General features: G+C 38.0%; 1 protein-coding gene across 1 annotated transcript in view; it reads left to right on the top strand.

The window, feature by feature from the left end:
* The window catches only part of Shcbp1 (SHC binding and spindle associated 1), a 45,651-nt gene that overhangs the window by 6,481 nt on the left and 11,543 nt on the right, over positions 1-27,627 (top strand). The window contains exons 2-8 of the mRNA XM_036166831.1: positions 8,772-8,939; positions 9,070-9,185; positions 12,631-12,839; positions 18,176-18,268; positions 22,681-22,914; positions 23,021-23,189; positions 23,478-23,598. Of these exons, the coding sequence (XP_036022724.1) occupies positions 8,772-8,939; positions 9,070-9,185; positions 12,631-12,839; positions 18,176-18,268; positions 22,681-22,914; positions 23,021-23,189; positions 23,478-23,598 (1,110 nt within the window). The remainder of the gene's footprint in view (positions 1-8,771; positions 8,940-9,069; positions 9,186-12,630; positions 12,840-18,175; positions 18,269-22,680; positions 22,915-23,020; positions 23,190-23,477; positions 23,599-27,627) is intronic.

Below are 27,627 nucleotides of genomic sequence, written 5' to 3'. Positions count from 1 at the left end.
TGTGTAAAAGTTTATTTAAGGCATGTGTACAGTGTCTGATTGACTTCAGTGATGTCAAGAAGTTTTTTGCTCTAATTATAGTTTATCTTGGGCTATTTTAAGTAATCACTCCTTGCCTACCTTTGTGTCAGATCTAATATCCCATGATTAACAGCTAAAGTCAGACTAACACCCTTTGACTAGTAAGTGCAGCTAAACAGTGTTTTGAATACATTAACTTAACACACTCTAGTTTCTACCAGTCAAAGGGCTAAGAATGCTATCAGAATCTGACGTTTATAACTGAGATTTCTCTGCTTGCCTATAACTTGCCTCTGGTTTCCACCAATGTATTTGAAAAAATGTCTTGATTTATGACTTTTTTAAAAATTCTGTTACTATAAAAAACTTAATGAAACTGCTTCCACATTGGAACATAGAATTTTGGGTAACTTAAAACTGTGGTCCTGGGTCATGGTCACTATGCTGGCTAATTTTATATCACCTTTACACAAGCAATATCTGAAATGACTGAACCTCAGTTGAGAAAATGCCTCCACAAGATCTATCTGTAGGGCATTTTCTTAATTGATGATTGATGGGGGAAAACCCAACTCATTATGTATGGTGCTATCCCTGGGCTAGTGGTCTTTGGTTTTCTAAGTAAACAGACCGAGCAAGCCAGTAAGCAGTACCCCTCTATGGCCTCTGCATCAACTCCTCCCTCCACATTTCTGCCCTGTTTGAGTTCCTACCCTCACTGGTTTTGATGATGAACTCTTATGAGGAACAGTGAGTGAAATAAACCCTTTCCTCTCTAAGTTGCTTTTGGTCATGCAGTTTCATCACAGCAATAATAACCCCTAACTAAGATAGTACTCACATTTGACTCCAGAATGAACTCTTTCATCCCTTCTCAAATGATAATTGTGTTGATAGGACCATTTTCATTTTTTTTCTTCAGCTCACTCTTAACTATTGGATAGTGTACACAGAATAGTGTCATTTTCACAGGTAGGAAAATAATGCTCTCTTTGATCTCATGTCTTTCTTTCAGGAAACAGTGTTTAGCTTCTTTGTGAGCTTTTAAATTTGCTTTTGGAGTTGAACTCAACATGGCAGCCATAATACCTGCACTGGAGAACTTGTCTTTGAATGAAATTGACCAATTTCACTTGCTAATAGAAATTTAATTCAAGTTCTGACTTTATTTTGAGGAGATCTAGTTCATGTGTGTACATCATGTGCACATAAACTTTCCCAATAATTCATACTTTCCATTTGGTTTTCATAAAGTACATATTAGAAATCAGATGTTCTTCCCATTAAGATCAGTCATGGTAGTGATAGTCTAGCAGACCCTGATAGTCTTTGAACTTATTCCCATGACTTTCCAAATTTGAACTAGTTAATGACAGAGAATTAGTCAAATTCTCTGCTTTGGGATTGATTTAGTGATGCTGTTTTAACCCAGGTGGTTTTTAAGTGTGTTTTTTGTCTTCTGACAGTACAAACACTGTAAATTATTAAGTTTTTTTGTTTTGTTTTTTTTTTTTGTAATATATGTGGGAATTCACTGTTGTTTACAGTTTCTAGAAAACAAATGTTGAAAGCACAGTCATGTTTCAAAAGATAAAAATGTTTCTGGACAATTCTTCACTGCTTAAAATATGCAAATACTGTGGATGTTGGTATCAAATTGTTCCAGAATTTCTTTCAGTGTGTTTCTAAAGCTCTTCTCTAATAATTACATCTTTTTGTGAAAACATCATATAACACAAAGTACTTACCTTGTTCTTAAAATGGAGCTATGGCATTGATTCTTAACAAAAATTTGTGATGAGTAGGGTTTTTTTTTTTTTTTCTTCAATATGAAATGTACCTTTGGAAATCTGCAACCAACAGTGTTGACTTTGCAATCTTCAACTCAATAATCACATGCTTTAGAAATTTGTCTTGTTTAGCTCTTGGAAAATGCTCTCTTTAGAACATACAGACTGTGAATGGAGAACCATCTAAAGTGGAAAATCAGGAACAAGACATGGCTGCTCACTCTTTCCATATCTATTCAATATAGTACTTGAAGTTCTAGCTAGAACAATAAGGGAACTGAAGGAGACCAAGGAGAATCAAATTGGAAAGGAAGAAGCCTAAGTATTGCTATACACAGATGATATGATAGTATACATAAGCAGCCCCAAAAAAATCTTACCAGAGAACTCCTGCAGGTGATAAACACCTTTAGCAAAGTAGCTGGATACAAGATTAACTCAAAGAAATCATGGAAACAACACTCTTCACAATAGCCACAAATATAAAATATCTTGAGATAACTCTAACCAAGTAAATGAAAGACTTGTATGATAAAAACTTCAAATCTTTGAAGAAATAAATTGAAGAAGACATCAGAAGATGGAAAGATCTCTTTTGCTCATAGAATGGTAGGGTCAATATAGTAAAAATGGCCATCTTACCAAAAGCAGTCTACAGATTCAATGCAGTCTCCATCAAAATTCCAACAGAATTCTTAACAGACTTTGGAAAGACAATATTCAACTTCAAATGGAAAGACAAAAAACCCTACATAGCTAAAACAATCTTGAATAATAAAAGAACTTCTAGAGGGATCATCATCCTTGATTTCAAGCTGTACTACAGAGCTATAGTAATAAAAACCACATGGTATTGGCATAAAAACAGGCATGTCGATCAATGGAATCAAATTGGAAATCCATGTATAAATTCACACACCTATGGTCACCTGATTGTTTTTTTTTTATAAAGAAGACAGAAAGACACAATGAAAAAGAGAAAGCATCTTAAACAAATGGTGCTGATCTAACAAAATATCTACATGTAGAAGAATACAAATAGATCCATATTAACCTATAGAAAACTCAAGTCCAAGTGGCTCAAAGATCTCAATATAATACCATATACAGTGAACCTGATAGAAAAGAAAAGTGGGGAATAGACTTGAACACTTCAGCACAGCAGATCGCTTCCAGAACAGAACATCAATAGTGTAGGTAGTAAAATCAACAATAAATGGGACCTCATGAAACTGAAAAGCTTCTGTAAGGCGAAGAACACAAAAGTAGAACAAAATGGCAGCCTGCATAATGAGAAAAGATTTCACCAACTCCACATCTGATAGAGGGCTAATATCCAAAATGTATAAAGAGCTAAAGAAAGTAGACATCAACTACATCAATCCAATAAAAAAAAAAAATAGGATGCAGATTGAAACAATTCTCAATAGAGTAATTTCAAATGGCTAACAGGCAAATGTTCAACATCCTTAGCCATCAGAGAAATGCTAATCAAAACTGCTTTTAGATTACATCTTATACAGGTCAGAATGACTCAGGATGAGGATTAGGATGTGGAGCAAGGGGAACAGTCCTGTGCTGGTAGGAGTGCACACTTGTACAACCACTGTGGAAATCAATATGGCTTTTCCTCAGAAGTGGGGAATCAATCTACTTTAAGATCCAGGTATACCATTCTTGAGCATATACCCAAAGGACACTCCATCCATCCTATAAAAACACTTGTTCAACTGTGTTTGTAGTGGTTTTCATAATAGCTAGAAACTGGAAACAACCTAGATGTCCCTCGACCGAAGAATGGATGAGGAAAATGTGGTACATTTACACAATGGAGTATGACTCACTTGTTTAAAAAGAATGACATCATGAAATTTGCAGGAAAATGGATGGAACTAGAAAAAAATCATCCTGAGTGAGGTAACTCAGACCCAGGAAGACAAACATGATATGTACTTGTCAGGGTCCAGCCCTAGCCTGTCAAAGGGTCCTTGAAGGGGGGTAGTGAGGAACTGAGAGATGCTAGGTAGGAAAAAATACAGACATAGATGAAGAAAAAGAAAGAGACACAGGATAGCTGGAGGGGAGGGGCTGGGTCAATACCCAGTCACCTCAAGTTTATTCCTAATGGACTTTTTATACACCAGCAAAGGGAGTGGCGAAAGATTTCCCCCTTTCAATATCAAGGTAGAGAATACAAACAAGTGTAGACCCTTTCTTAATTCTCTAAACACCTTATGGCAAAGCATCTTGTAATTAGGCCTTGAAGGATAAGACACCTGGTAACCATGCTTTTGGCCAAAACATCCTATTATGCAGCCTTGGAGAGCAATATAAACTTTGACTCTCTGACCTTGAGTCAAAATAGAAACAAACCACAAGTTGGAATCTTTGTGGGCCCCCACATGTACTCATTTATAAGTAGATAGTAACTGTTAAATAAATCATAATTATGATACAACCCACAGACTCAGAATGGCTAAGTAACAAGGAGGGCTCTAAGGGGTGCACATGGATCTCCCTAGGAAGGGGAAATAGAAAAATTTTGCAGGTGGACTGGGAACAGGTAGGAATGGGAACAGGAAGGATCAAGTGGTTGCGGGAGGGATAGAGGGAGAGAATAGGAGAAGAGAGTACTAGAATTGGAGGGCATTTGAGGGGGGCAGGTATGGAAACCTAGTGCAGTAGAAACCAGTCCAGCTTGCAAGATGTACAGTGGCAAGGAGATACAGAACTTGTGGGAACAGCCAACCAATGACTGATCTAATTACAGGCCCACAAAAGGAAGCACTGCCTGGATAACCAGGAACTGGAAGCTGGGCAACCTAGTGACCTAGAATAGTGGGGAAAACCAATAAAATGATTCCTAATGATATTCTGCTATATACATATTTTGGTGCCTAGCCCAGTCATCAGCAGAGAAATTTCCTCCAGTAGCTGATGGGAGCAGATGGAGAGACCCACAGCCAAACATTAGGCTGAGAGAGCCTAGATTGGAGATTTCTCTGGTCAAATCCCTTGGAGCTAGGGCAAGCCCATGGAAGAGGGAGAGGAAGAATTGTAGGAGCCAGAAGGGTCAAGGACACTGGGAGAACAGGCCCACAAAATCAACTAAGCAGGGCTCATGGGTCCTCTCAGAGACTGAAGAAGCAATCATGGAGCCTGCATGGGTCTGCAGTACATCCTTTGCAAACATGGTTGTTAGCTTGATGTTTTTGGTGGGACTCCTCACAGTGAGATTGAAAGACCCCCCAGCACCCCTATAGGAATGCTATGTTTGCAAGGCTTATAAGGGAACAAAAGACAGTTCCAGGAAATAGAATGGCCCCACCGCAGCCCAGATAGCCGATAAGCATTGCCCTGTTGTGCAAACCCCCTAGCTTGTGAGGCACGTAGGGGAACAAAGGAATTCAGCTAGAAGGCAACCAGAGCAGCTGGAATTCTAGATAGGGGTTGAGTCGACACACATATCTGGTTACCAAGGAAACCCACAAACCGCCCTGAGCCTGAATCCACGCCCCATTTGATTTATGCTTATATATTCGCGCCTCACTTGAATTGTCCAATCAGAACCATTCGCGCCTTGTTTAAACTATCCAATCAGAACCCTTTGACTATTCGCGCCTCACTTGAATTGTCCAATCAGAGCTTTGTAACCATTCGCGCCTTGTTTAAACTATCCAATCAGAACCCTTTGACTAATGCTTTCCCGCGCTTCTTGCTATAAAAACCCATCCCACCAACCCAGAGGCGCGCTGGTCTTCCGAGAGGCTTGGTTGCCCCAGGTACCTGTGTTTTAATAAACCTCATGCTGTTGCATCTGATCGGTGGTCGCTGCGTGCTCATTGAGCCGGGGGTCTCTCCTGAAGGGAGATCTCTCCGGGGGTCTTTCAAGATTGTCTCTCTCTTTAGCCTACTCCTGGGACCCTTTTCCTCCCATTGGGTTGCCTTGCTCAGCCCTGATATGAGGGTTTGTGCCTAGTCTTATTGCAACTTGTGCTGTGTTCAGAGATGGAGTGGATCGAGGGAAGGTTGGGGGGGTGGGTAGTACTAGTAGGAATGGAGGGAGGAGAAACTAAGGTCGAGATATATTATATGAGAGAATAGAAACAGGAGAAAAAGAGAGATAAATTTATCTTTTTCAGCCATGGGAAAATACTCTCCACAGAAAATAAAATCTGCAAATGGAGATCAAAAGTAGAAGTGACATCTAGACTTTCTTGCAGAAAAGGTGTATCCAAGACTGGAGATGTATCTCAGTTTGGTATAGTGCTTGCATAGCATTCGTAAGGCCCTGCTTTCTGTTCCCAGTACCATATACAACTGAGCAGAGTGTACACAGTCTTGGCACTTGGGAGGTAGAAATAAAAGGATCAGAAGTTCTAAATCATCTTCAGTTATAAAGTGAGTCTGAGCCCAGCCTGAACCTCATGAACCTTGTCTCAGAAGTGCCCCCCCCCCAAAAAAAAAGGAAAGAGGGGAAAAAAAGTAGCTCCAGAATATATCCTTACTGTCTTTATAGTAAATCCCTAATCCTACAACAGTTTGCTGTTATGCTCCTGGTTTTGTGCTACAATGTTTGATTTCTACCTCAGCAAAGCTGAAAATCAAAACAAAAACAAAGTAACTGTAAAGAATAAGTACTGAAGTAAGCTTTTTTGGTTGGGTTTTTGTTTATTTATTTTGTTTTGGGGAGGTGTTTTGGTTGGTTTTTTGGTTGGTTGGTTTTTTTTTGGTTTGGTTTTTGATTTTGTTATTGTTGTTGTTTTGGTTTTACAAGACAGGTTTTCTCTGGGTAGCTTTAGAACCTGTCTTAGAACTTGCTGTGTAGACCAGGCTGGCCTTGAAATCACAGAGATCTGCCTGGCTCTACCTCCCAAGTGCTGGGATAAATGCTTGAGCCACCGGTAATGTAAGTAAGCTATTTTTAAGCAAGTGTGTGTGAGTGTGTGTGTGTGTGTGTGTGAGTGTGTGTGTATGTGTGTGTGTGTGTGTGTGTGTGTGTGTGTAATATTCCATTAGTGACACTATTGTAAATTATTAAGAAATGCCTTATTTAATCCCAATTGATATTAGCATATTATTTCTATCTTCCCTTTATGGGGAAGGAAACTGATACACTCTAAGGCTTATGTATTGTTTTTAAGTATCTTTGTCATTGTTGCTGTGAAGAGTCACCATGAACAAGGCAGCTTTTAGAAAGTATACAGTTTCAGATGGTTAGTCAATGGTCGGCATGGCAGGAAGCATGGCAGCAGGCAGGCATGACACTGGGAGCTTGCTTCCTGATCTTCAGAGTGTAAGCACAGACCTCAAAGCCTACCCCAAGTGACACACCTCATCCAACATGCCTCCTAATCCTTCCTAAATGGACCTCCAACTGAACCAAACATTCAGATATATGAGTCTGGGGGTGTTCTCATTCAGACCGTCACAGGAAGCAATGACCTTTGGGTATATTTTGGTCAGTAATTCTGGTGGCCTTACAGATAAGGAAATGGAAAGGAGGAGAAAACAGAAGGAACAATTAAAGGAAGGCAAGGGAAGAAAGTCTAGTAAAAGTGTCACATACCTTCCCAGAGACCTCAGGAAAGCACTCTGCCAGTCTTAAGAGCATTATTTATTTATTAATCACCTTGTCTACCAAAAAAAATTATTACATAGAATTAGATATGCTAGAATCCAATCATAGCTTTTGAAACCTATTACACGTAGCTCATGTCTAAGGTGGTTTGTATTGAAATCTCCCTGGTTGTCTTAATCAAATAACCCTTATGTAGCCTTAAGAATCTCATTCTAAGTCGGGAGGCAGAGGTGCACACCTTTAATCTCAGCACTCAGGAGGCAGAGCCAGGTGGATCTTTGTGAGTTTGAGGGCAGCCTAGTCTGAGTTTGAGGCCAGCCTGGTCTACAGAGTAAGATAGGACAGGCACCAAAACAACATAGAGAAACCCTGTCTTGAAACCCACCCACCCACACCCCCCAAAAAAGAATCTCATTCTATTTTTTTTTTTTTTTTGGAGGGGCCACTGACAAGCTTGTAGTGTAGAAAGTCGAGAGGCCTCAACACTCCTTTTGAGAAGGAGTATAGGAATGCAATTCCTTTTTTTTATTACTAGTTCTTAGAAATTAATGTAAAATTTTCATGTGAATGTATGGGTGCTTGTGGGTTCATGTATACCACATACATGCAATAGCTTGCATAGGCTAGAAGAGGGCATTGGATTTCCTGAGCTGCCACATGGGTACTGGGAATTGAACTCTGGTCTTCTGCAGGAGCAGTACATGTTTTTTACTGCTGAGCCAGTTCTTCCAGCCTCTTGCAGTTCCTTTTTAAAATATATATTGGTGGAATTGTTTCAGAGAAAAAAATAATTATAAGATACTTGGTCTAATTGTAGTAAAAATAAAAATCACGGGAGCTGGTGAGAAAAAGTGCTGCTTTTATAGTGGTTGCCCAAAGTTTGATTCCCAGCACCCACATTGGGTGCTTACAATTGTCTGTAATTTCCAGGTGCAGGGAGTTCCAATACCTCTGGCCTTGTGCAATCATCATCCCCATCCCCCCCCCCCCCCCCCCCCCCCCCCCCCCCCCCCGCACACACACACACACACACACACACACACACACACACACACAGGCTTACATACATACAAAGAATTAAAAGTAAAAATCTTTGAAGTCATATTAGCTTTGAAAGAGAACTTGAGTGGCTTCTAAAGTCATCACAGATAGTCACAAAAATATCTGTGAAATTTTCTAACTGGTTGTTGTTTGAAGTATAATTTAGATTTTGAGATGTTTAAGCTTTAACTGGTGATATTACTGATCATGAGAGCTTAAAGTAGGCATTCATCCTCAGAATCCTTATTTTTATTTTATTTGGATTATCTAAATAGACTTGCAATTAGGAACACTGTCTAATAACTAGATAGTTGAGTTTCTTTGATATATTGTTTCAGGTTTATTCCAGGATGCAGATCCATGCAGTGACCATAGCTGTCATGTTAAGCCAGGTGCTACTGTAAACACTCTTGTGCCAGAAGGAAAAATTCTTTTTCCACAAATTATCCCAACAAATGAACTTTTGTTTTATGAGAGATTCAGAGCCTATCAAGATTACATTTTAGGTGAGTAAGTTCTTGTCTTTTTATAGATTTATTTTATAAGTAGATTGTCCTCAGATTGCCAGTTGTTCTGAGAAAATGGATTCAGGTGAATTTCTCATTTATACATTTCCAATTCTTATTTTATTTGTAGCTGACTGTAAGGCCTCTGAGGTAAAGGAATTCACAGTCAGCTTCTTGGAAAAGGTCCTTAAACCATCTGGATGGTGGGCAGTCTGGCACACTAACGTGTTTGAGGTGCTCGTTGAGGTAAGTTGAGTTCTCTTATGAAGATATTTTGCCAACCTTTCCTCTGTGTTTCTGATTGTGTTCTCCAGGTCCTGAATTGAATTAATGTGTTTGTTTTTAATCCTCTTTGGAATCATTGATCATTTTTATGTGATGGTTTTCATAATACATGGCATCCTCATACATGTGTGATGTACTTTGTTCTTATTTGTTTCCCCCCACACAAACCCCCTCCCTCCCCCAGGTTAGTTCCAGCTTCTGCTTTCTTATCACATGTATTCCTTTACCCATCCCATTTTATACCCTGTTAAGATCTTTTCCCCACTTTCCATGATCTCTTTTCTTGTTTATTTCTTTAAAATTCATATATTTTTACATTCATTTATTCATTGTATGTGTGTGTTGTGTTTTGTGTGTGTGTGCGCGCGCGTGCGCACTCGCACATGTATACATGTGGTAGTCAGAAGATAGCTTGTGGTAATCAATTCTCTCCTTGTAGATTCAGGGTATCAAACTCAGGTAGTCAAGCTTGGCAACAAGCACCGTTATCTGCTGAGCTTTGCCAGACTCTCTAGATTCTTGACCACAAATGTAATACACACTTTTGACATCTTCATCTGACATTTTACATATTTCAGTGTCTCAGTTTAGTAGTTGAAAAGTTGTGTTATTTTGAAGGCATCCTGTTACTTTTTTCCCAATTGTTTGTATATTTTGTGATGAAATTTACATATCTGTTGGTTTAGATAAGTATTCTGGTTTTACTTGAAGATCTTACATGGACCGCTTCCTCTTGAGGTTTTAGTTTCCAATGTCACTCAGTGAGGAGAACACAGTTAAGATAGCTCAACATTGAACTCTAGAAGATACAGAAATACACTTAAAAGTGATTAAAACCCACTAGTACATCAGTGATGACCATAAGCAGAAAATGGGAAAACTCATGAAGAATGTGCTTTGAAGTTAAAAATTATTTAGGATAAATGTGCCGATAGTAAGTTAATGAGGTAAAAGAAATGAATGAGAAAGTTCAAAATTATCTAAATACATGAAGAAGAGTAAAAATAAAAATTTATTTTTTTAAAACAAAAACAATAAATATTACTAAAACTATAGTACAGAAAAAAATGGGTGGAGGGGGAATAAGACCCAAAAAAGGGGTGAAAAGATTACCCACTAATAAAAAAGTTCACAAACAGAATAAGCCGAATGTCAGAAAGGAAGTAATAAAACCATTTTTAAAAATACACTGAAGCTGGGCGGTGGTGGCGCACGCTTTTAATCCCAGCACTCAGGAGGCAGAGCCAGGCGGATCTTTGTGAGTTCGAGGCCATCCTGGTCTCCAAAGTGAGTTCCAGGAAAGGCACAAAGCTACACAGAGAAACCTGTCTCGAAAAACCAAAAAAAAAAAAAAAAAAGAAGAAGAAGAAGAAGAAACATTGAAATAAAAATGCAGCTGATATTGTACTAAAGACAAAAAGCTGAGGGACAGCAAAATATAAAGGGCAATAATAATAGTAATGTTAAAATGTTGGAGCAACTTCCTTCTAGGTCTTTGAAAATGGAAACTGTCATATACCTAGGGTGGGAGAGGTAGAAGGTCACTGGATTGTGCACCTTTATCTTTCCTGTGGCTTATGCTGATGTTGAACTTGTATTTGACAAGCGTCTGATGTCCACCAGAGCGGTCTTTGTTTTATGAGTTTACCTTTGTGTTCCCAGTGGGCTGTGCAGAGTCTGTCACTCCTCCCGATGTTTCCCAGTCTGTACCCATGCATGGCTCATGTTCTAGTCAGAGTTCTCTCTCAAATGCGTTGAGAGTCTAAGAAACAGTTGCTGCACTTAACTCTTGTGTAGGTCTAGTCCGTTGGTGTTTTTTGTTTTTTTTTTATTCTTTGTCTCTTTGGGGACCTGCCACCCAGCTTTCAAATAATCACACACAGAGGCTTATTCTTAATTATAAATGCCTGGCCTTAGCTTGGCTTGTTTCTGCCATCTTTCCTTAACTTAAATTATCCCATCTATCTTTTGCCTCTGGGCTTTTTCCTTTTCTTACTTCCATATATCTTACTTTTATTCTTATTATATGCCTGGCTATGTAGCTGGGTGGCTAGCCCCTAGAGTCCTCCTCCTTCACTCACTCCAAGTTCTACTTCCTCTCAGATTTCTTCTTCCATATATTCTCTCTGCCTGCCAGCCCTGCTTATCCTTTCTCCTTACTTGCTATTGGCCGTTCAGTTCTTCATTATACCATCAGGCATTTCAGATAGGCAAAATAATACAGCTTCACAGAGTTAAACAAATGCAACATAAACAAATGTAATATACCTTAAAATAGTATTCTACTCTAGTCTGTCTGTACATTAAAAATCGTTTAAATATGAATCACAACCAGGCCATGATGACATACACCTTTAATCCGAGCACTTAGGCAGCCAGCCTGATCTACAAAGAGAGTTCCAGAACAGCCAGGGCAGTAACACAGAGAAACCCTGTCTTGGAAAAAGAAGTAAATCAATAAAAATATGAGTCACTTTGCTGAAGGGATGGAACTTCAGTTTTAAGTAGACTTCTGGAACATACCAGTTCTGTAGCTTACCGCAGTGAATGACAGAAGTGTGACTCTAGAAATTGATTGCCCTGTCGAGTTCAGGCTTAAGGCAGTGGAACTCCCGGGTTATTCCCAGTTGATGACTTCTGCTCTTGGCAGCTGAGTGGGACTGCTTTTCTCTGGGAACTTCACTGCTGGTCAAAGCCTCCAGCTGCTGCCAGCACTTTTCTGTTTTTCAGCATCTGCTGTTTCTGCTCTCTACAACTGGCACCCAGAGCTGTCTATCACCTGGCCTTGTGGCAGGTTACATTCAGGCTTCCTCTGTTGTTCCTCATATGGAGGCCCCCAATTTTAGCTCAGTTTCAAGTAAGTAACATGGCGCCTGGCCTCTGCCCTGCAAGTCATATAGAGTAAAATTCCAGAAGAAGAACTGCCTCACCAGAACTCACAGCTGGTTTTGAAGTTGTTGGCTTGTTTTGAGGTAGGACTCTCATTCTCTTACTGGCACCCACCTTGCTTACCTTTTGGAGGAGGCTTCTGTTTCCCCTACTGCTGCTAAGGAACTTGAATTCCTCTCTTTTTCTCAGCACTTTTTGGCTTTCCTATCACTGCTTTTTTAATTTATAGATCTGTTCCTCTTTCTCTCTGAGATATTCTGGTTTTTAAAATTCTGAGACTTTCTTTACTGTGTCTCACAGAAAGTTTATTTTCTGCCATCTTACCCAGAAGTCCTCTGGTTTATTTTTCACTATGACTGTAGGCTGAGGACAAGAGCCGGTTCTGTTTTGTTTATTCTTAAAAGGCATTCTGACCTATTTCTAACTTTTAAAAATTAGTTTATAAATAGTGTTTTATGTATGTGTTTCAGTTTTAATTTCTGGGTATTAAAATGAGTAACATTATTTTGAATTTCAGGTTACAAACGTGGACTTTTCAGCCTTGAAGGCAGTAGTGAGACTTGCAGAGCCATGTATCTATGAATCTAAATTGAGCACTTTTACCTTGGCAAATGTGAAGGAGCTTTTGGACCTGAAGGAGTTTCAGCTGCCTCTGCAGGAGTTGTGGGTGGTGTCAGATGACTCAGGCGAATTTCACGAGATGGCACTTGCCATTGAGCATGTCAGGTAGGAAGGGTTGTTGATAGAAGTAACCTTGTGATCAAAACTATAAATTAAGTGGAATAATCCTAGTCCTTTTCTTTTCTGTCATGATGCTTAAACCTAAGTCCTTACAAATCCTAGGAAATGTCTTTACCATTGAACCACACATCCACACCCTAGGAAAATCTTTTAAAAATTAAAAACAAAAATCTTAATATCTTAAATATTCACCTTATCACTTGCAAACTATTGAAAAGTTGAAAAACATAGTACATGGAATTACTTTTTATCATTCAAATTCTTCAAATGTTGATAAAAATAAAGGATTCTTAATTTGGTTTTTATGGATTTAGAAACTGTCTTTTGTAGGGAGCATTTTTCTGTCCCACCAGCCAGCTCCCAAGTAAATGACATGGAGACTTCTTATTAATTATTAAGGCTCAGCTGATAGCTTAACCTTTTTTGTAATTAGCTCTTATAACTTAAATTTATTTATTTCTATTCATTTACGTGCTGTCACATGGCTCATGGCTTGTTACCTCATCTCCTACATGTCTTACTTTCTCTATGTGTAGCTGACAACTCTACCTTTTCCTTCCCGGCATTCTCTCTGCCCCAAAAATCCTGTCTAACTATTGGCCTTTTAACTTTTTATTAAACCAATCACAGTGACATATCTTCACACAGTGTAAAGGAATATTCCACAATCCTGTACATTTTGAATGTAATAGAACAGAAAATAAGGTGAAAGATAAGTAAATAGATGTGGTATATTTTGATATGTGAATATTTACTAAATAAATTTTGCTTTTAGCTGCTTAAAGTGAATATATATCATGAATATCTTAAATTGGACATTAAAATCTGTATTTGAATTGCTGAGTAAAGACAAAATTGTATTAGAAATACATTTGTTTTCAAATTCTGTATAATCTATGCAGTCAAACTTGGTAGTCGATTTGTTCTTTGTTTTGTATTTGTATCTTTAAGGTGGGGATAAAAATACGACTCTCCTATGTCAATATAATAGGCCCTGGTGTATATACTCATTCTTTATTAGTAAGCCTTATTTGTCTAATCAAATTGTCTTTCACAAATAAAATTCCAAAGAAACATACATTTGAAAAGATACTAAGAATGTTAAAATTAGATGCATATTCTTCTAGGAACTGGAAGATTAGGTAATGTGATGTCAATCATATTGTTTGGTGTTTTGTAGTCTAAAAGGTACTTTGTACTTTCTATATGGTTTAAACTGATTTTATTGAGACTTCCCTAACACCCAGACTCACTATGCTCAGATTGTCTTTATCAAAACAAGACCAAAAAAAAAAGGGATAAGCACCCAGACTTATATATACATAACTGGAAATGGCAGTGAGTGCTAAATTAGAATTACTGTGTTAAGATGGCTGTTCCATGGTTGTTTCTTGGAGAAGTGGCATATAAACTTAAGTCTGGAAGGCTAGCTAGGCAAGGAGGACAGGTGCAGGATGTCAGTGAGATTAAGATGTTGAAAGGCCAGCACATTCAGAACATCAGAACACAGTCCTAGGAGATACCAGACTGGGTGGGTTTTTTTGTTTTGTTTTTGTTTTTTGGTTGTTTTGTTTTGGGTTTTTTGTTTGTTTGTTTGTTTTTGTTTTTTGTTTTGTTTTTGTTTTTTGGTTTTTCGAGACAGGGTTTCTCTGTGCAGCTTTGCGCCTTTCCTGAAACTCACATGGTAGCCCAGGCTGGCCTTGAACTCACAGAGATCCGCCTGCCTCTGCCTCCTGAGTACTGGGATTAAAGATGTGCGCCGCCACTGCCCGGCTCAGACTGGGTGTTTTTGTAGGTCAGAAGGTGCAGAGCTTTGTCAGTCAGTTATGAGTGCATACACTAGAGTGGGAACTTGATAGGACAGGATAGAAACTGAGAAGTGGAGCAGTTGGGATGTGAGCATCCAGGAAGGGTGATGTGTGAGCCCTGTGAGAGGCTGAACCCCATTCTAGGTTCTGCTTTGAAAGAGTAAACTCTTGAAGAGATGCATAGTGAATGATGCATAAGTATCTGTACTGTATTGGTATGGATAATACTTGAGCTAGATATGGAATTTAAATATATTTACCAGGTGGTAAGGCATTTGACCAACATACTACAAGGGAATTTGAAAGAGTATGTGAAATTGGGAGTTTATGTGTGAGGGATTTAAAGTTTGCATGCTTTAAAAGAAGAAGTGCTTTAAAGATACATGATAAAAGTGATCAAGGCTGGGCGGTGGTGGCACACGCCTTTAATCCCAGCACTCAGGAGGCAGAGGCAGGCAGATCTTTGTGAGTTCAAGGCCAGCCTGGACTACCAAGTGAGTACCAGGAAAGGCACAAAACTACACTGAGAAACCCTGCCTCGAAAAATTTTTTTAAAAAAAGTGATCGAATACTATGTCTGAGATTTGTTTAGAAATCCAGTATGAACATGATATAGGCGATAAGAGGGATAAGTGAATTGGGTTGCTGAGAGCTGCTGGTAACAATGGCTTTGCCAGAGGCCACAAGAACATACAGCAGATGGCAGTTGATAGTTAAGGTGTCAAATCACCAGATGAATAGTTCTCTGATGGAGGAATTTTGTTAAACAAGGCTTGTAGGACCACAGACTCTGGACTGGTTGCTTCTGTCTGTAATTTTCTCATGTGTCACTGCATTTCTTCCCTACAAACAGCTGTGGGTATTTTCTCCACTGCTTGTGTGCTTATCTCGTGAATATATTTCATCTACTGGGCACACATACATCTGGATGGCCAGAAAGATGATTTCTGCTTAAGCTATATAATTTTGATGAATAGAATAGAAATAATATTAGGATATTTTTCAAAGCTCAGACTGACATAGTAAAATTACAATATTCTCAGTTATAAAGACAGCTTTTTACACATTTAACTGATTTCAGACTTCAGAGCAGATTCAAAATAGACTAGTTGCCCCTGCAAAATAATTCACAAGGGCAAATTCCCAGGTGTCTGTTGAACCAAAGTCAAGCTGATAACATTAAGACATAACTCCCTGCAGCAGTTGACTTTCTGCATGTACTCCTGGCCTCGATTTGTGATGCAAGACTCAAGGTCCAGCCAACTAAGTGTTTATTAAGTCCTGAATTTCAATGTTACTCTCTGTCTGGGAATCCTGTCAGCATGACCTCCCTAGCCTGAGAGAAACTATGTGCTTAGTGTTCTTAGAATAGGTTGGATCCCCGTATATGTAACTCATAATTGTCCATCCAGAGTTTGGCAGTTGAAGGAGGTGTGTGTAGAAAGAGCTATGTAAAGAGCTGATTAGAGATGTGTAAACAGCTGTGTAGCTATGTAGAGAGCTGCTTTGTAAAGAGCTGTGTAGAACTATGTATAGAAGATGAGTAGCTGTGTAGAGAGATGGAGCAGTAGCTATGTAAAGATGTGTGTACTGAGCAGTGGTGGCGCACGCTTTTAATCCCAGCACTTGGGAGGCGGAGGCAGGGCCAGATGGATCTCTGTGAGTTTGAAGCCTGCCTAGTCTACAGAGCGAGATCCAGGACAGGCACCAAAACTACACAGAGAAACCCTGTCTCGAAAAATAAAAAATTTAAAAAAGTATAAGAAGAGATATGTGGAAGAGAGGTATATGGAGAGAAGAGATGTAGCTGTTGAGGAAAGATGTATGAGTAGAAGAGAGAGCTATGTGGATGAAATGTATAGCTGTGTAGAAAAGGTGTATGGAAAATGGAATTGTGTGGAGACAGATTTTCAGAAATATTTTTTAAGATGAAGTAAAAGAGAAAAGTTACCATCATGAAGCATGTGTTTCTTTGTTACCCCTCAGATAGAAAAAGTCTAGCCCTTGCTGCATTCATGGATTTCTTTTTTTTTTTTTTTTTGCAAGCTCTGGTGCTACCTGGAGGCTGGCCCCCTAGGCAGCGTTTTTGGGTAAAAATTACCTGTGAATTGATAATTTTTGAAGCTGCTATTCATATTGTCTGTTTTCTTTTATCATATATGTTTGAATTTTTTTCATAAAATGTTAAAGCATCTGGGGAGTTTTAAAGAAGATATGGATGTTTCTCTCCCCTCTGAGATTCTGATTTACTGATTTAGATTAAGTTTTTTGTTGTTGGTTTGTTTTGTTTCTGAGATGGACTCACTATGTAACCCTTGCTGACCTGGAACTTATTGTGTAGACCAAGCTGGCCTCAATTCACAGAGCTCTACTTGCTTCTGCCTCCCAAATAATGAGACTAAAGGTATACACCCCCACCCAACTAAGAAATGTAAGTCTTGAAAGTATACCAGAGTACTCTAATGTGTAGCCGTAGTTGGGATCTAATGCCTTTAATAAAAGCAATAAATCTTACCAGTAAGTCCTAGATTTATATCTTGTCTCTGGAAGAGGGAAAGGCTACATTGATCTGCCCACTGGACATCATTCATTTGGTGGCCAAATCAGTATCTCACCTAGAATACATTTAAAACAACTTTTATTTAAACCCCAATTTCTTTCTTTACTACCTAAACAAATGACACACCATCTGGTCAATAGATAGTTGTGATACAATGGAAATCTTGCCAGGGCTACTCGTGACACACACTTATAATCTCAGTGCTCATGAGGCAGGAAGATTAAAGGTTCAAAGCCAGCTTGGACTACGGTACACAATTCTGTCTCAAATAACTAAACAGACAAAAACTAGCCCCACTTAAAAACAAACAAACCAAAAAAAAAAAAAAAAACTAGATCACCCTAACAACAATATTAGAATATTGTAGAGAAATTTACTTATTTGAGGATCTTTATTTTATATGACTCATGAGTATCAACTGTAGCAAATACCCAACATTGACTCTCTTAGAAAATAACATGTATTTGATTTGTTGATGCGTATGATTGCTTTGATTTCCTCTTTATCTCTCACCCCTCCAGAATTCCAGCTGTTAAGACTTAAAAACATTTAAGACATTTAAAACTAAGGTTTTATATCCTATTATTGTGACACAATATCCCAACAAAAGCAATTTAGTGAAGAAAGGGTTTCTTTTAGCTTAGTGCTCTAAAGAGGGACATAGACCATCATAGTTAGGAAGGTAGTGGCAGTGTAATACCATCCTCAAACCTTGTATAGGCAGGATGGAATCAGAGAAATAACTGCAGGTTCAGCCATGCTAAAACCTTTAAGCCTCGTGCCTAGTATTTCTTTCAGCAAGACTCCATCCCCTAAACATTTCCAAACATTGCCACCTGCTGGAGACCAAGTGTTCACCCACATGAGCCTACGGTAGACATCCCATATTCAAACCACAACGCCTGCCTTTTGAACAAACAGTTCAATTTGATTGATATTAAGCCTCTTTTCAGGTTTTTCTATAAAAACATTTGGAGGAGTTGGGATGAAGAAGAAGAAGATGAGTATGATTATTTTATCAGATGTGTTGAACCTCGATTGAGATTGTAAGTATTTATTACTTACTGATGTGGTAGACACACACATAGGAGCTTCTGATATACAAATAATGCAATCATGACAAGTTATTGAATAAACCTTGTGAGGGAAAAAACAGACACCTGAATTTGTGTGTGTGTGTGTGTGTGTGTGTGTGTGTGTACGTACATGTATACTTGTATTTTGTTTTGTTTGGAGATAGAATCTCTATAGCTCCCCCACCCCCGCCCCAGGCTCACTAGTATTGTGATAATAGGCCTGTGCCGTCATGCCTGGTTCTATTTATGAGCTAAATTTAAAAGCAGAGTTTTAAGAATATCTAGATTAAAAGCTTGTAAATCTGAATTATTGGGAGCCAGGCCAATCCAAGGTTTCCTCAGAGTCCCCAATGAAAAGAAAATGGGAACAGAGATTTCTAGTTCTGTGTCCTTACCCAGGGTATAAACTTGGCAAGATCCCAGTGTAGGGCTGATGCCAGGACCTTGAAGGAGTTATGGTTTTGGCCCCTGGGAACCGCCTTTCTCCTGGATGGTGGTGGTTGTCAGCCCTAGGGTAGCTGTGTCTGAAGAATCCTCTGTTTTCTTTGTCAGCATCATCTGATTTAGCTCTCTGCTGACCTTTGGCCATTTTGTTCCTCGCAAACAGTATATAAGATGCTCTACTTTTTAATAAACTTGCTTGAGATAAGTCATCAACTTATGAAAGACCTCCTGACCCCAACAATCTGTCTTCTGTAGTTCTCATTCTTCCCCCTCCTCCTAGACACCTAGCCATTGGGGACTCTTATTTCTCTCTGTTCAGTTCACTGAATAATATTCAACTGAGCTAGTCCTTTAAGAATCTTGGCTGGGTTCTAATCCCAGCACTCGGGAGGCAGAGCCAAGCGGATTTTGTGAGTTCGAGGCTAGCCTGGGCTTCAGAGTGAGTGCCAGGACAGGCTCCAAAGCTACACAGAGAAACCCTGTCTCAAAAAACCAAAAAAATAAAATAAAATAAAATAAAAAAGAATCTTGGATATTGTTAAGAGTCTGAATATTTTTTAAGTTTGTTTTGGTTACTCTTAAACAGCAATAGTTAATTTTTATAGGTGTGAAATTTAATTGTAGGTGAATATCATATGTAGCTGGTATATTTGAACTTTACCTGGAGAAAAAATATGTTCTGATTTGACAGTCTTGCATATGCTAGGAATGATTAATTAATATGCTAGCATACATTTCACTGGCAAATATAAGAACCTAAGGGAGATTTGTTGTTGTTATAGAGAAGAAAGGAAAATGCTATGATAGAAATGTTGGCAGATGGGAAAAGTTCCCTGTGCTGATAGAAGTACTGTCAACAGGCAACATTAAAAGTAATCAAACCATATTGTTTTGATTTTATATTATGTGTATTTTTCCTTTCTAATTCAAAACACACTATAACAAAATGTAGGAGGCAGAAATATGACTGATGGTGTATTATTTCAAACTTTGAAGTATCAGTATAAAAAATGTGTTAATTAACATGGTTGCAGAAATGTTAAGAGACTACTTATAAAATTGAGCCTGTCTTAACAGCTTGACCTGATGCATCTGTCAGTGATGGTCCCTGGTTTCTTGTTTGGAAAGTGGACTTGCAGATTATCTTTAGATGCAGATTTGGTTAACTAAAGCACCAAATCCACACTTTCTAGTTCTCCTAATATTTGAAAAGCCTGAAAATTTATTTTCTTTAAAATGTTAAGAATTCGCTATAGTTTGATATGTTTGCTTATGGTATGTTTTTCTTCTCCCATCTTATTCAGAACATTACTAATTTAAAATAGCAAAACTTCTACAAAACATTTAAGGCATTATTTCTCAACATTCACTATGTATTAGTTTCTGTAGAGAACTTTAGAAAGTACATCTGTGTTTAAGAGATCTATTTAATTGGTCTGATTGGGAGTCTGGACATTTACATTTTTAGATGCTACCCAGGTGAGTATAATATTAAAAAGCTCTTGTCTGAGACATAACTAGTTAGTATACTTTTAATTGAGAAATAAAATGGTTATTTAAAAATTATATGTAATGAGAGTAATATTGTACTTAAGTTCCATATTGTTCCTCCTTTTTTTTTTTTTTCATTAATTTTTACCCATTAGCTTGGTCATGTCATTTTACTGCATGCATTTTTTTAAAGATTATTTATTATGTATACAGTGTTCTGTCTGTATGCATATATGCACTCCAGAAGAGAGCATCAGATTTCATTATAGATGGTTGTAAGCCACTATGTAGTTGTTGGGAATTGAACTCAGGAAGAACCACCTCTCTGAGCCATCTCTCTAGCCCCTGCATGCCTTTTTCATCTAACTCTTTCCTTTGGTTAGTTGAGCCAGAGGTCTGTTTATCTTGTTTACCTTCTCAAAGAACCAGTTCTTGATTCATTTATTCTTTGTAGTGTTTTCTTTTTTTCTGTATCATTAATTGTTGCTCTAATTTTTGTTATTTCTTTTTCTAATTTCTTGAATTGCATTGTTAAGTCATTTATTTGTACTGTTCCTGGTTTTTTGTTTGTTTGTTTGTTTGTTTTTTAATGTAGGTCCTTGGGGCTATGAACTTTACTCATAGAACTGCTTATAATGTGTCTCAGAGGTTTTGTTATGTTTCTCTTTTGTTTTTATTTAGTTTCAGAAATATGTTGATGTATTTGGCCCACTTGCCATTCAGTAATAAGTAGTTTAGCTTCTATGAATTTATACACTAGTTTTCTAGACTCTTGTGTCAATTTTATATTTAAATATTCAGATAGGCTAAAAGGGATTTTCTTTTTTAATTTTTCTGTATTTGTTAAGGTTTGTTATTGCTGTGTATGAATTCTTTCAGGCCATTTGGACTCATGGAATGTTTTTGTTTTGTTTAAATCATTCAGCAATGTCAGATATTCTTTTGTGGGTACAGTAGTCTTGAGTTGGCAGTTGTAGTCTTTTATAACTTAGAGTGTATTGCTCTTGGCTCTTATGGCTTTCAGAGATTCCATTGATAAATCAGGTGTTATTCTAGTGGATTTTCCTTTATATTTAACTTGTATCCTCTTTTTTCTAGCTTTTAATATTTTTTCTTTGTCTTGTATAGTGTTTTGACTATGAGATGATGTCGAGTGTTTAATTTTCCGGTTTTGAGTAGTTGGTGTTCTTTGAGTATGTCTTTCCTTAGCTTGGGAAAGTTTTCTTCTATGATAATGGTAAAGATCTGGTCCATGACATTGCCTCCTAATTCTCTGTCTTCTTTGCCTCTAATTTCAAGATTTAATGGTATCCCACATTTCTGTTTTTTTCCTATTCTTTGACTAAAATAATAAGTTCTTAGCTTATTTTTTTCCTAGAACCTCTGCTGTATCTTGCTATTCTATTTTCTGCTTGATTCATTTTACTTGTAAGGCTTTCCTATGGGTTCTCTAATTGGAATACTGAGTTTTTTGATAAGACTTTTATAGATGCACATTAAAAACAAAGACTATTAGTAACAAGTATAGGTTCTAGAAGATTGGTAGTTTATAGAAAGGAAATCTATTTCTAGAATAGAATGTGTGTGTGTGTGTGTGTGTGTGAGAGAGAGAGAGAGAGAGACAGAGAGAGAGAGAGACAGAGAGAGAGAGAGAGACAGAGAGAGAGAGAATTAGTTAATTATCTTTCAAAGTAGCAGGTTTCCTTGTGACATTTTCATATGTTTAGTTTTAGTTTAACCTGGCCACAACCTCTGCTTGTCACTGCCTCCTTGCTTCCCTATCCCTGCTTTAACCCTTTGATTCCCAGTACCCCCTTTCTACTTTCATTCCACGTGTTCTATTATTTCATGCACTCCTCCCTTCATGACATATTCATATATCCCTTCTCATCTAAATACAAATACATTAAAAATTAGAAGCTAAGATGTACATACAAGAGAGAAAATGAGGTGTTTGTCTTTCTGAATCTGGATTACTTCACTTAATATTTTCTGCTTCCATTTACCTGTGAACTTTATAATTTCTTATCTTCTTTTTTAGAACTGAATTGTATATATGTACCACAATATGAGTGTTGTGTATATATGCCACAATATCATTATCAGTTGAGGGTTATCTAGTCTATTTTTTTTTTTTTCTTTTTAGGCCAGGGTGGGGTGGGGTAAAGGGTAATTTAAGGCCAGGGAAAGGTAATGAGATTTACTCAGGAAAGGTGGCTCACTCACAAGCCAACAGATCAAGAACAAAGCTTGTAAGTGCAGGTAGCTGATGGGTAGGAGGAAGAATGGAAAAGTAAGAAGTGACCCAGGAATGGTGGCTTGCAGACAAAGAAAGGGCTAAAAATAATGGCAAAATAAGCTGAGTCTTTGAGGACTAAATCAAATCTTAATGATAGGAAGATGTCCTAGAAAAGGGAATAAATTTTAATTTGCTTTTAAACTTTCAGGTATTATGATATACTTGAAGATCGAGTTCCCTCAGGACTTATTGTTGACTACCACAATCTGTTGTCTCAATGTGAAGAGAGTTACAGGAAATTTTTAAATCTGAGAAGCAGTTTGTCAAATTGTAATTCTGATTCTGAGCAGGAAAATATCTCCATGGTGGAAGGGTTAAATTTGTATTCAGAGATTGAACAGTTGAAACAGAAGCTAAAACTCATTGAGAATCCTTTGTTGAGGTATGTGTCTTGTTGTTCTTAATTATTTAGCATATCTTACTAGCTATCTTAGTGAGAAGTGATGGTTCTTGTTTTCTTGTTTTGTTTTTGTTTGTTTATTTTAAAGATATGTTTTTGGTTATCAGAAGAACTCTAATATCCAAGCAAAGGGCACTCGTCAAAATGGCCAGAAGGTCACCCATGTGGTTTCCTCCACCATGAAGACAGGTCTGCTGCGGTCTCTATTCAGGGACAGGTTCTGTGAGGAGTCTTGCAAAGAAGAAACAGAAATTCAGGTAAAAGAAATTTTTGCTCTAAGTGACTACTTTTGATTAACTCCAAATTTCACCAATTTTACAAGGTGTTTACAGAAAGTTTCTGGAGTTGGTTTTCTGTGAGATCCACATAGTAAGAACACTGTTCTTTTTCAGTGATAGCAATGCAAAAGCACACACTGGGCTAAGTGCACTATTAGATAGATTAAAAACAGTTTGGATTCATTTTCAAATGGGACATGAAGGCCTTTGGAGTGATGATAGCTAAGTGGCTTTGGGGATGTATATTTACAATATGTTGTTTTCTAGTTCCATAGTGACCTGTTGTCTGCTATAAATGCCTGCCATGAGGGTGACACTGTCATTATTTGTCCTGGCCATTATGTGGTTCATGGTACCTGCTCCATAGCTGACTCCATTGAGTTGGAAGGTGAGTATGGAAGACCATAACCAAACTTTCATTCATAATAAGTAAGCAGTCAATTAGTGATCTTGATTAACTCCATGATTCAATCCATCTGATTTCAAGTGAGGTGCTTTGACACATTAACGATTTTTTTCCCCCCAGACAGGGTTTCTCTGTGTAGTTTTGGTGTCTGTCCTGAATCTCGCTATGTAGACCAGCCTGGCCTCGAACTCACAGAGATCCACCTGGCTCTGCCTCCCGAGTGCTGAGATTAAAGGTCTATGCCACCACCACCTGGCTCACATTAAGTTTATTTAAATCATATAAGAAATTGACCCAGTATTTGACAGTTTGAATCGTAGGTTTTGTAGCAGTATATTGGTAAGATTTTTATAGATGCACATTAAAAACAAACTATTAGTAACAAGTATAGGTTCTAGAAGATTGGTAGTTTATAGAAAGGAAATCTATTTCTAGAATAGAAGTTTTGTGTGTGTGTGTGTGTGTGTGTGTGTGTGTGTGTGTGTGTGTGAGAGAGAGAGAGAGAGACAGAGAGAGACAGAGAGAGAGAGTGAGTTTGTTAATTATCTTTCAAAGTAGCAGGTTTCCTTGTGACATTTTCATATGTTTAGTTTTAGTTTAACCTGGCCACAACCTCTGCTTGTCACTGCCTCCTTGCTTCCCTATCCCTGCTTTAACCCTTTGATTCCCAGTACCCCCTTTCTACTTTCATTCCACGTGTTCTATTATTTCATGCACTCCTCCCTTCATGACATATTCATATATCCCTTCTCATCTAAATACAAATACATTAAAAATTAGAAGCTAAGATGTACATACAAGAGAGAAAATGAGGTGTTTGTCTTTCTGAATCTGGATTACTTCACTTAATATTTTCTGCTTCCATTTACCTGTGAACTTTATAATTTCTTATCTTCTTTTTTAGAACTGAATTGTATATATGTACCACAATATGAGTGTTGTGTATATATGCCACAATATTATCAGTTGAGGGTTATCTAGTCTCTATTTTTTTTTTCATTATGAATGGAACAGCAATAAATATGGATAAACAAGTATTTCTTTAGTAGGTTTGAAGAGTTCTCTGAGTGTATGTCCAGGAGTGGTATAGCAGGGTCATATTTTTAGTTCTATTTTTAGTATCTTGAGAAATTTCCACACTGATTTCCATAGTCCATATTACATTCCCACTAATAGTGAGTAAGAATTTATCTTTCTCCACATCTTCACCAACATTTGTTGGCATTTATTTTCTGGTTTGTTTGTTTGTTTGTTTTTTTGGAGTGGGGGGGGGGGTGTCTTGTTTTGGTTTTGTTTTTCAATACAGGGTTTCTCTGAGTGACAGTCCTGGCTGTCCAGGAACTCACTCAGCAGACCAGGCTGAGATCCACCTGCCTCTGCCTCCTAAGTGCTGGGATTAAAGATGTGCACCACCACTGCCCAGCACCATTAAAGATGTGCACCATTCATTGTCTTAATGATGGTTGTTCTGCCTATAGTGAGATAAAATCTCAGGGTTGCTTTAATTTGCATTTCCCTAATGGCTAAAATGTTAAATACTTAAAGATTATTTATTGGCCACTCGCACCTCTTCTTTGGACATTCTCTATTCAGTTCCATGGCTTGCTTTTTCATTGGTTTGCTTGTTTTATTTTAGTATTTTGAGGTATTTTTTTAATATCCTATATATTATCATCTTTTGAATATATAGCTGGAAAATATTTTCTCCCATTCTGAAGAGTACATTTTCCCTCCATTAACAAAACCTTTGCTGTATGGAAGCTTCTTAATTTCATGAGGGCAGTTCTTGTTTATTAGTCTATCTCCTTACATACATGGAATCCTTGCCTATGCATAGTCCTTGGTGTCTTCCCTGTTTGTTTCTCTAACACTTTCAGAGTTTTAGGCCTTTATGCTTTGATCTTTAATCCCCATCCAGGGTGAGGAGTAAGCATTTAGTTTCAGTCTTCTACATGCATGTGTCTTTTTCCAATAATTCTTGCTAAAGAAACTGTCTTTTCTACAATGAATATTTTTGTCATCTTTGCCAAAAATCAAGTGGCTGTAGCTGCATGGGTTTATATCTGGATCTTAGCTACCATGCTGTTTTTGGTAAATGGTGATACCTTTTTTTAAAAAAACTCATTATTGCTTTGGCTTTATTAAGACTCTTTTAAAAAAAAGTTGCTTATTTATTTTCCTTCGTTTGACAATTTCATATACATACACTCTGCGTTATGATTTTATTCACCCTCTCTCATTACCTACTATCATCTCCCTTCTTTTCCATCTGAACCACTTCTTCCTATGTAGCACCCTAATGGTTACACCATTACAAAAACAAAATGACAAGATACACACCCACCCACACCCACTCACCCCCACCACCCCCACCCCTGTGCGCGCTCGCAGCTATCATCATTACCAGTTATTGGCTCTCAGGAAGGAATGAGGTTTCATGGATACCTCGTCTATCCAAGATGGAAAGCTGAAGAGCTCAGTCTTATATAGGCATGCTCTTTGTTTATGGTTGCAGTGGCCATGTCATATGTGGATGGCAGCAGTTCATGATACTCTTTCCAATCTTCTGTTACATTATTTGGTGCCCTGACTTCTGAGATGGTTCCTGATCCTTGGATAGTGGTTGTTGGAGCAGAGGATGACATGAATGTCACTTAGCAGTCACATATTCTCAGCACTTTGACCAGATATATATCTTCCTCTCTGCAAAGGGGGACATCATGTTTGGAAAGCAGTTTGACAGCATGTTCATTTATGGAGACAGACCTAGTATTCTCTTCCTTTGAGCCCATGAGCTTCCCAGGCATAGGAATTTGACTAGGTTTATAGCCAGCTATGTAATCTATCTAGAGGACAAGGCCCCACATCCATTCACACAGCAGTTAGCTATTACTAAGATATTCATGCTACCATTGTATCAGTGAGTATATTCTGTCTGGCAGGTGTGTGTTATCGCATGTATGTTCCACAGTTGGGTGAGACTATTAAGATTTTTCCCTTAGCAGCCTGGTATCTCCTGGTACTGTGAACCTAGCCAGCAGAGAGGGAGTTCTGCATAGTTGTATATCATTTTCTCTGCGTCCTATAGCAAAAGTATGTTACCCTCACGTTCTGGTGGGTGACCAAGAGCAATGGCAATAGCCTGTGTTTTGGGGGGGACTTCTGAGATGTTTCTGGTCAACAAGTCACATCTACTGGGCTCTTGTTTAAAAGCTTATGACTTCTGTGAGCACCATTTACACATGAAGAGTACTTCCATTTCAGGCTTTTTTTTTTTTTTTTTTTTTAGTTTAAATTCTTTAATGTTTTTGGTTGGTTGGCTGTTTTTTTGTATTTGTTTTTGTTTTTTTTACTTTATAAAGTACTGTTTCTATATAGCTTTTCCTATCTTCCCAGCACCCCATATCCCTGCCCAAACCTTGCCCCCCCCCCCACTTTCATGTCCCTGTGTTTTACTACCTCTTCCCTCAGTGCTGGTCTGCCCATGGCATCTTTCTTGGCACTATAAGAATTAAATTTTAATTTAAAAAAAATCTAAATTTTGAAGCTATGTATACAAGAAGAAAGAAAATATGGGTTTTCCTTTCTGGGCCTCGGTTACTCAGTGTAATACTTTCCAGTTCTGAGCACATATCCCAGATGTCAGGGTAAACACTGAAAGACCAGTAAAGGAACCAACCACTAGACTTCTTATCTCTACCTAATCCTCAGCCTGAAAAGGCTGAGCTCCTGTCTCCTCCCGCCTTACATTCCTCTCTCTGCCCACCCATATCACTTCCTGTTTCCTCCTCTCAAGTGCTGGGATTAAAGGTGTGTGCCACCACTGCCTGTCCTTTAGTGGCTAGCTCTGCACTCTGATCTCCAGGCAAGCATTATTTGTGTATACACAAAATATCACCACATTTCCCCTTTTTTGTCTAAAATAAAAAAAGAAGGTGATAACTAATATAAGACAAATTATATACAATAAGTATAATGACTGTATACAGTATATACAGTCAGTAGATACAG

This window comes from Onychomys torridus, chromosome 17, assembly GCF_903995425.1.
Source record: "Onychomys torridus chromosome 17, mOncTor1.1, whole genome shotgun sequence".
Taxonomy (NCBI): domain Eukaryota; kingdom Metazoa; phylum Chordata; class Mammalia; order Rodentia; family Cricetidae; genus Onychomys; species Onychomys torridus.
The sequence above is the reverse complement of the archived record's forward strand: the minus strand, read 5'-3'. Positions and strand labels throughout refer to the sequence as shown.